Below are 10,845 nucleotides of genomic sequence, written 5' to 3'. Positions count from 1 at the left end.
AAGCTACGATATATTAATGGGGTAATATGACAAGGCAGTAACACAGGTAAGTGATGCAGGATTATTGTTTTTATCTGGGTGACTCGGTTTTGCACTGCCTTCTTTACCTCATATTTCAGAACGTTCAGCTTTCAGCTGTTGAAAGGACGTAAACTGAAATAAATCATACAAATCATACAATACAAATCATGTTGCTAATAACAACAAACAGCATAGCTTATATCAATCATTCTTCATTTATTTCGTATACAGCAAGCAACCTATGACACAGTTATACACCGGCAAATATGTGTTTGGCATTTGAATAGATATTGCATTTTTCTTATACAAATGCAATGAAAATAAGTTTAAATAGTTGATTAAAAATTAGAAGTTTTATGGAAGATGTTTAAAAAGCTTTTTATATTTAATCTATTTTATATCTTTTATATTTAATTGCTAAACTCTCCAAATAGTTGACTTTTATGCTGTTCAATTTAGGAGTTGTAAAGGACACATTCCTCTGGAAAATCGATCTAAATTATCAAAAATGCAAACATTGGAAAAATACCTCATGCAACGGTGCTGGAACAAAAAACACAAATTTATGTATTATGTATAATAGCATTATGGTCTATCAGAGTCACTTCCCTTTGTTTGTTTCATAGTACGTACGAACGATGGCAGTAAAGGTAAATGTGTTATGTAAAAACATGAATTGACATGGCAAATGAGAAAAATAAACTCAATTTGGAGACTTGATGAGGAAGACAAAATATACATTGAATGAATTATATATTTGAATATAACACAAATTTCTTCTTAACTTTTTTGTGTATTGTGTGTATCAAAATGGCTTCAACACTTTTGCAATGGGATGCATTTACGACCACGTGATAACCGATAACGTTTGTGCGGTACTAGTACCTCCGGTGATGATGGCAATCTCTCCCAGGGTTCATTGCGATTCTCACATTAAAAAAAAAATCGTGGGGATCGCAATGCACCCTGGGAGAGATTGTGATGATTGAACGTACAAAATAATTTTTTGGAATCCCCTCGCTAAAATGATGTTAGGTGCGGGATATCACCTGTTAACGTCATTCAATTACCAATTTAAACAATAGTCCGCACAAACAAAACTTTTTGAAATCGGGTACAAGCTGTTTACTTTCCAGAAAAGTGGATATTAAAATCGTGTTCCTCCCAAAGTCTCTACCAGAGTAAAACAATGAAAACAATGACCACTATAAAAGACATGATGGTCATATAAAACATGAAAATGATCAATTTATTTCATCTATCTAAAATAATATCACAGCAATATTACAACGCGATCGATTGGTTCTTTTACAGGATATATAATATGTTACAATATCTATACATGTAAAAATATAAACAGATACCCAATGATAACTGAAAAAACACAGTATCGTGATTTTATGTCTTCAAAACATAAAATTAGTCAAAAATAATGTTTAAATGAAAATCAAAAGTAATATGACACCAAACAAAAAAACAAATTACAAACTCAACTCCTTTATACATTTCTTGGATTTTTTTAAACAAACCCAATTTTGATATAGCACAATAGGGTGATAATTTCGATAATATTGCAACGAAATATCTGATATAAACAAAAATATTTATCAGTGTCGATTGATTAGGTTACTGTATTGTCGCTTATTTATGCGGATGTAAAGTTGCGCGATTTATCGTTTAAAACTTATTTGTTGGGGGCTTACCTTCGCGATTTAGCTTTATAGCCTCTGAAGTGCCATTCATACAACAGGCTTTAATATGTAAGACCATGATTTTTTTAACTTCGAGGGATCTTAAATTTCATAAATTTGGATGGATCAGTGAATTTCACGAAATTAAAACGCAAATAGTAGCAACTATTCAGTATATTTTAACATTCAGTTGCGAAGATTATTAATCTTATTTGGCGAATCCGTTGTTACCGTATGATGATTTGGTTTGGAATTATTAGTTCTTTTAAGGATGAGCCTGGTTTCGATGGGGGAGAAAAACCACCGACCAACGGTCAGTACCTGGCAACTGCTCAAAATTGCAACCAATGGCTTATAATATGGCTTATAGTATGTCTTGACAGCTTAACCAGTGCGGTCCCCTTTGAAAGAGCCCCGTTCTATTGTACAAAGGGTTCATCACAGCAAATAGACAACCTGATATAAGTATATGTTTATAACTAAATGAAATAGCTCTTAATAAGAAACTGATTCACTGTAATATTTCCAATATAATATAATAGTATACCTGTATAAATGGCAAGTATATGGTTCGGTAATTCAGTATCATTTACGGCTATCACAGATAATGAGTTTATATACTGTATACGTGGTATTATTCGCGACGTGGACATTTTCACTTGCTTCGCTGTTTTAAGATAGTACGCAAAAATATTAATTCGCGAACATTGTACCAAGCATTAATCTTACATATGAATAATTTCATCATAGATATATATCGCGAAAATTGCCTCGCCGTAAATATCTTGAAAGATGATTATATATATATGTAAGCGAAAATATCCTCTCACAAAAAATCCACATTTAAAGTAGACATCTTTACACAGCAAACATTTTTGGTATATGAGGAAAACAACAATGACCTTGCATACGTTATGTTAATGTATTCGTACAAGCTGTACTACGTCGTGCTGAACGGTATAGTGGTATGCGATTTCCGAAGTGGTGGTACTCTCTTTAGATTTAATAGTTTGAATATTTAAAACAATACAATGGTTATTCCTCACAACATTTTGATACAACTTTATAAATATATTTCATTCTATAAAAACCAAACCAATTTCATTGATAAATACTGAACTTATTATTCACCATTTTGGATCTAAGTGGTACCCTTCAGAAAACTAACCACTTGTACTGAGTTACGGCGTACGATTACTTTTAATAGAACGTACAATAATGTCAACAAACATAACAATTATGCAACGTGCAGCGGCCAAGGTAAATAAGTGATAGATCAGTCATCCAAGCGCCAGCGGCGATTGAGGTTACTTTACTGTAGAAAAGACCCAAAACTGCAGAGTCAAAAATTGTAGGGATTTGACTTTGCAGCTGCGATACCTATGTCCATGAATCGTAACAAAATGATGTCTGTGATGCAATGAAAAACGCCCATTTTCAACAAAATGATATTGGTTTAGATTGTGACGTTATGATATAGAAGGTCATGAGAAAAATAAATCTGGTTGAACAATTTTAATTTTAGTATGTTCTGGTTTTTCAAGGCCTGTTAAGCAACAAGCCTAAAATCATTCGCAGAAACACACGTTTCTGACTGAAACAAATTAGACGTATGCTTAAGCAGAATGTATATGCAGAAATGTTACTGAATACACATTGATATGGATAAAATGAATTTATCTGAATACTTGAGTATCACGTTGTATACATACTTTTTACACTATTACATTCAATGCGCCGTAAGCTTGTTACACGTTTGTTAATATATTTCGTTGCACTTGAATTACAATTTCAGCACCAACATACGCGCATGTGACAGTTAAAAAATGAAGCCGTCGTGATACAAGCATCACTCGTGGTTTCTTTAATGTTCTAGTACTCTGCAAACTCTGATATATCTCATATATGAGAAAATACAAATATAGATATGAAAATTGATATCAACAATAAATCTCTTGCAACCCCTACACTGCAAGGTATATCAATTTTGGACACGTTCAGAAAAAAACGCACCTCGAGAATAGCATGCATTTTTCTTACATGTTCCTTAAAATAGGGCAACTACAAATGTACATTTGTAAAACCCTTACTGGATACAGTTGTTCGATATTGATGATGATAGTCTCAGAAAAGACAACTGATTGATATTTCCTTTCGAATTTGGCTCTCAAATTTCAAATCATAGTGATATTTGCTTCAGCAACATCGGTGAAAATGCGAGTAGATATATTGATGATAAGATCATTCCAAAGAGAAATACCCAAAAGAAGAAACGGTCGATGATGAAAGCAACTTCCTCCCACTGTCGTCTGTTTAACTCCTCGCTGTCACGTGAGTTAGTTTGCTCTATAAGGCACTGAAGAGCTTGTAGAATTGACGCACTGTATACATCCGGGTTATTCACTGATGAAATTTGAATATTTGGCTGTTCCTCGAATCCCGGAAGTGACGTCAAATTATCACTACAGTGCACTCGATTTGTATTTCCACAAACATCTCCGTTTGTCGATTTCTGCATTCCTCCTGTTATGATCTCTCCAAGGTACTCGCCAGTTTCGATATACTTTAATTTCATGCACAACATCTTGGCAATACAAGCCACAAATGACTTGAGTCCCTTGGGGACTTTAACTTCACGTGCTCCACGCGCATGGATGTTGGATACAGTCACAGCGACGATAACGGAACATGATGTAAATGACATGGTAGTGATTAGGTAAACACCTGTAAACAAAACAAGTAAAAATGTATTTCTACTTCAGTTACAATATAATGTATTTTTGTCTTTCTCGCACTATTTCAATTGTCATTGATTTTTTTTATTAATTTAATGATAGCGTATTTAATATTTTGCGTTACAATAAAACTAAAAATTATGAGTAGCTCATGTCGAATTATATTGTTGCTTGTTGAATATAAATAATATTGTTATCTTGATTAGCGTGTATCACAAACTGAATGGATATAACCTCGGAAAATGATTTTATTTTGATTTAGTAGTACACGATTAACGTAAAATATGTACTACACTGGGAGAACAGAAAATTAAATGCAATATAAAGATGAAGTAATACAATTAGATAGATTTAAATAAAAAAAATCCTATCCAAATCAAATAGAAAACCTCACCTAGAAGAGGAACGTAAAACGAGGTAGCGGGCGTGTTTTCTGCTATAAGCAGCATGAAGACGGAGAGGGCAAGGAGAACTGTTAACCCAAGCGTCACCTTTTCCCCGCCGTCGGGGTGAAGCCAGAATCCTAGAAGAGCCAGCGATGATAGCATCACCGAAGGGATGATTACATTGTACATGTAGTATGTAGTCCGACGGCGGATGTGTATCGAAAACGTCACATCCGGAAAAGGTGTAGGGCAACATGGATACGTCACAACGTTGCGAACAGCACTCGTGTTTATAAGTTCCCATTCTCCATTTTCTACATAATTTGACAGGTCCACGTTGGATGACCTGTTGAGAACATCCACTTGATATCCGTCGTAGGCCCATGATCCCATCTTCATCTTACATATCTGGTCGTCGAAAGGGAAGTAGGTTATGTCCATCTGACATGAGCTCCGGAACTTGACGATCGGTGGCCAGAACACGTTCCCAGTATGTGATACCATAGCAAGAGCTTCCATATACTTCTCATTGTAGTCTGATGCACTGGTAATAGAAAGGTGAATCTGGTAATCATTATTTATAAATGACTTTTCAACATTTTATGATGTAGTAATAAAGATGTACATAGTAATAATGAATTAACAATTTATTCGGATTCTAGCTGATAAGCAAATAAACGTTTAAATTACAACCGCATGCACGTCAATGTCTGGTAGCCACGTCACGTCACGTCAACAGATTAAAGTTGTACGAAAATGTGCCTGATTGCTACGATGACGCTATACGATTAAGTGTGCCTGTTACATGTATATAGGGCTTTGCCAGGAAGCAAGAGTGACGCCATATTGATACATTTCATACAGGACAGTGTTTGGTTGTTTTGGACACATGACTTTTCTGCATATAGGGCTATACAAGGTACCTGCCACCCCAATTACACGATAGTAGGATGTTTATCAAATAACCAATCGATGTTTTTATATGTTAATCAAATTTCACTGTTATATCGGACATGTTGATAGTCAAAGTGGCGTCAAATGATTTGATTAACTGATTGACTTCTTTAAGGATTAACCTGAATAGATTTCTATGTTATGGAGATATTACATAAAAATCTGAGTGTACTCTGAATAAACCGCGAAGCGTTTTATGATGAGAGTACACTCAGATTTTTGTGTTATTTCTTTATAACATAAAAAATCTATTGAAATTAATCCTTATAATTCAATCTACTACAGATAATCTTTTCAATATTCAAAATTCATTTCGGGACTCTTTTGTCTATGAAATCATTACGCCGTCATCTCAGCCAATCAGAAGCAACGTTACAACGTGGACGCCATTTTTTCCTTTAAAGGCTGATAAAGTAAATTTTTAAGCCAATGAAAATGCTCGTAACAAGCAAAATTGAATTATATGTTTATATCAGAAATTTTGATCGCCAAAGTGATGTCATATGATTTTATAACCTTTCCTGGTATATGGAAATTCTGATAGCCAAACTGACATCATATGATTACCTGTTGTATAGGACGATGTCTGGTAGCCACAGGTTGTTACAGGGAATCCTCATCACAGACAGGCCATTATAATCAGCTGGGTCCCAGGATAGCTTCTCGTCCAACCATTCCTGTAATAGGTAAATAACAATACACATTAATCTAATTCTATCACTGTGTAATTACTGCATCCATGTGTCAAGGGAGCGATGACGACTTCAATCTATCTACAAGAATAACGATATTACGTTTTACTCTCTCAATCATCTTAGTTTACTATTTCATAACTTCACAAATTTTAATCGACTGCATTCAGCTAAAAGTCTGTGTATGATTAAATAAGTGAAAACACATTTGATTTTTGCAAAAAATGTCATCCACGAACATTTTAGGTGTTTCCTTTTGATGTCAGAACATTGCCCATTTTAATGCATCTTTTCTCCTAACGCAGGTCACAAACATGATTGATGGATACACACAATGTACTTAAATAACTTTCTGTTATATCTAACATCAGCAATATTGAGATATACATGAAACACAAGGTAGATAACACACGAACTAGATATCATATTAATTGCACATCATTACAACTAATTATACCGAAACACATGTTCCATCATGATCTTTCAGACACGTCTTACGTAACCTTTGTACATTGTGTCTAGTTTATATAAACACATCAAAGGTTGTAATATCACATTAATTTTCCCTTGACACGACTTCTGGTCTTTGCAAACAAAGGTTTGGCACTTAAAATATAAATGTACGTACGGTATGACGAGTTTACAGTTCAACGAAAACACAATAAGAACCACTAGTACGAATTCATGGCGATTTTGTCGCAATCCATTGTTAATATTTTTTACGAGAAACAATATGCAAGGTTACTAAGACTATTTTAATTATGTTTCTAGGTTTACTGCTATTGATCAACACTAAAAGAGGAAGGATTTTGTCATATATTTGTTTGGTTAAATGTAAACAGCTCAGACATTTAAAATGTATTTGATATGCAACTAAATATATGTATACTTAAGAAACAAACGTTTTCCTTTAGAGAAACGGCTGCATTCATATTGTGAGTGATTTCGCTTGAAATATCTGATTTTTTTCTCCTTCACAATTCAATATGTTTAAACTGTTGAAGTGTTTAACAAAACAACAAGCTACTCACCTGATCAAGCCACACATTGACTGTTATCACTTGGTTTTTCTCGTCCTGTAAATAATGAGAAAAAACTTTAAGTAGTCACTTGATCATTTATAATTAATTATTTTTCTCAGTATAAATTGTTATTAAATAGTTATTTCAAAATTGAAATCCAAATTTTAATTTTCAAACGCAAACAGACATTTTCAAGATTTTAAAACTGGTAATATGTACATCGTAAAGGAAAACAATTTTGAATTTGGTTTTCGTTTCTTCAATATTGTGATTTCGCCAGTCAGGGTGGTCAGGTATTGACCGCTGGTCACTAGTTTTTTTCTTTGGTATGACTCTACCTATACACCTTGTATTTACTTGATGTTAAATCATTCGTTGAACATATGATACTACTTGTTAAAACGTGTTGTTTTATGACATGTTAACAGCTGTTTATGTGATAAAGGGTAACACATTATTGACAAAGGACACCAATAAATCATTAAAAATGTTGATTAAACTTCTTAAACATATGTTTTTCTCTTTAGAATGACATTAGTTGATCTTCCATTATTTACATATCTATTTAAACAGTCCCATGTTTTATCATCTGCGTGGCAGCTGATTAAGAAAGGGATTTATACATTTGATGAATTTATTCATTTTTTCGATTTTCATGACCCTTTGGTGTATAGGCTTATTGGTCAAATAATGAACCTTTTTTTGACGCTGATGACCTTCTATCTACAAGCCCAAAGGTTTTTCCTGAATGTACTTACTTAACCCGGATATATCATTGCCTTTCCTTTATTTATTATACAAATACTACAAATAAGCTTGCGGTACCAATTTGATTCATTTGCCTTTTTTTCCTGTTTTGGCAAGTGATTTGTACAATGTAAATTTTGAATCAAATCAATTCTATAGTCGACCTTGACCTTGATTGGACAATTCGGTGTTCCTTATAACGATCTAGTTTACTTCCTCATCAGTAGATACGTCACATGATGTTTTTGTTAACATTGGATTTACCAAGCTATTATTCTTTGTGTTCAGATCGCCCGCAAGTAAGTGACCAAACAATAACTAATACACAAATGTAGCATCCCGATGAAGCACATTGGTAATGTGTCGGAGATGAATATTGCTATTAATTTTTCACGAATATTGCTATATTAGATAATATTTTAATATCTTGTATATATTTGGAGTTTTACCTTTCATAAAATAATCTTAAAGAACTTACGATTGGACGCATAATGGAAGGATTTCAATAATTTGATACATGAAATACTGAAATTGTTGATTGGTACGTTTTTAAAACCACATAGGACACGAAATGTGTGTGGCATTAATTACTAGCGCATTAGTCCTTTCCTATGCCTATCTTCGCATGGTGCAAAATGATAATTAGAAAATGCCCAAAATCAACATTTCAGCGGAGAAATGCCTTCCATTCCTACTAAGAAAATTTCTGGTGCTTGTACGAGGCAAATCAGTCTAATTAACATCTGCGCAATTTAATGATAACTATATTGTATGTAAACTTAGTACGTTTCATAATTAAATAAAAATGATCAAACTAATCTGCTGTGATATTTTAATTGGACGGAATGTTATCTTTGAAAAAACAAATTAAAATATTTTACGTAGTTTCCTTAATTACAGTTTTATCTCTAGATATGCAGTTTATATCTTACCTACTCACATCATCTCTGATGGTTTACGTGTATTATTTACATTAGATAAATATTTTGATGAAGTAAAACTATTTTATATTCAAATTAAAGTATATATACATATTTCACGATGATCTTTCGTCTGGTAATGGTTAAAAGTATCTCTATATCACAAGCTAATGTCTTTACACACTTTTTGTTTTGTTTTATTTTTTTTATTTTTTGATGTCATATTCATATGTCATACACAATGTTAATTACAATAAAAAGAGCTTTATCTATAAAGCTGTATCTTTACACACCCTCCTCCTCAGTATTTGACGTGTTTTGTTTAATGAGTGCATAACTGGTGATGAAATTGTAATTTAACATATTTTATGGTTCACTGTGCTCTAGTTCCTAATCCATAAAATAGTTTCAGCCGCAATATACTGTACTATTTTAAAGTACTATCTCACTGAAGTACCTTGACGAACAAATGTTTCCGGATACTTCATTCTCAATCTGGCAAAGTGAAACTAGTTCCCATACTGCTGCATGTTTATCGGAAAGAACACAAAGTTTCTTTTTTAAATCTGCGGAGTAATTCGGTCATTGAGGACGCTGATAACCTTTCTCACGTTTCTGAACATTCAGTTCAATGCCAAGTGCGCTGGGAAGATACCATGGGACGTTATAAAGCAATTTACAAAGAAAATGAAAGATGGTATCCTATTAGTAGTTGAATTTTCCGACTATTGTCATGTGCAACTCGCACTTCAAATAAATATTTTAATCGAAGATGCCACCTGCAGTATAGTTTTTGCTACGATATTATCTCAGACAATGTATTGTTCCTTTCATAAATGCAATATCGAACACACACAAAACAACATTTTCAAAATTGTTAAAGCGGTAATTTGCTTGGCCCATTGCAACGCTAGCCAGAGTCTGGTTTCTTTTGTTAAATTGTTATATTATCTATGGAAATAAGAGAGACACCTATCTTCATTATATAAGATTATATAATTTGATAGATAAGTCAGGGTTGTCATGTTTTTGTTTCATTAGTTTCATATTTCCAATAATTAAAATAAAAAATTAGGATACTTTCAATATCACGTACACAAACAATGGAACTCCCTTTAAATGATCTCAGTTGTTGAAATGACGTTTACACGTTATGGTAGTAAATTATAATAATGACATACCTATATGAAAGACATATAAAAGTCTCTCGTTATTTAATATCATGCGTATGTAATGAACACTTTGAAAACATTATATGCGGATAAAAATATAAAGTATGTAATCGAGCACCTTTCCAAAGAAATGGTATGAGTAGGGAGCATATTCTGCTGCCAACAGCTATGGCTAATACATGCATTTGGAACCAGCAGATATGTGTCTGTTAGATAAGTATACATCTGATGCTCAGGTGCAATAAATTAAAGCTATGAAGAATGTTTACAATGATAGCTTCAACCGCAACTCCGTGTGGAGATGTAAAAACGCCAGAGGTCGGAGGTCACGTTAGAGTACCCCCAGACAGCGTATCATCGCATGGTGTCTATGGGTTTTCCGTTGCTGTTGCCACCGCTACGCATCATTTAGTTCCAGGCATAGGGATTTAGATAAACTAATTGTAACACTATAGCTGTGCACGTTTAATGATGTAACTCTAAACAAAAGGAATTTAGATTGTTA

At 33.5% G+C, this 10,845-nt stretch overlaps 1 protein-coding gene across 5 annotated transcripts in view; it reads right to left on the bottom strand.

Annotated features, from left to right (window-relative positions):
- Positions 1 to 217: 217 nt before the first annotated feature.
- Positions 218 to 10,845, bottom strand: part of LOC138333512 (neuronal acetylcholine receptor subunit alpha-10-like) — a 78,345-nt gene continuing 67,717 nt past the window's right edge. For all 5 annotated transcript variants that reach the window (XM_069281939.1, XM_069281938.1, XM_069281936.1 and 2 more), the window contains 4 exons: positions 7,511 to 7,555; positions 6,355 to 6,464; positions 4,842 to 5,377; positions 218 to 4,436 (listed from right to left, as the gene is read on the bottom strand). In XM_069281939.1, coding sequence (XP_069138040.1) covers positions 3,892 to 4,436; positions 4,842 to 5,377; positions 6,355 to 6,464; positions 7,511 to 7,555 — 1,236 coding nt within the window. In that variant the 3' untranslated portion in view covers positions 218 to 3,891. The remainder of the gene's footprint in view (positions 4,437 to 4,841; positions 5,378 to 6,354; positions 6,465 to 7,510; positions 7,556 to 10,845) is intronic.

The sequence above is a fragment of the Argopecten irradians genome, chromosome 10 (assembly GCF_041381155.1).
Source record: "Argopecten irradians isolate NY chromosome 10, Ai_NY, whole genome shotgun sequence".
NCBI classification, from domain to species: Eukaryota; Metazoa; Mollusca; class Bivalvia; order Pectinida; family Pectinidae; genus Argopecten; species Argopecten irradians.
The sequence above is the reverse complement of the archived record's forward strand: the minus strand, read 5'-3'. Positions and strand labels throughout refer to the sequence as shown.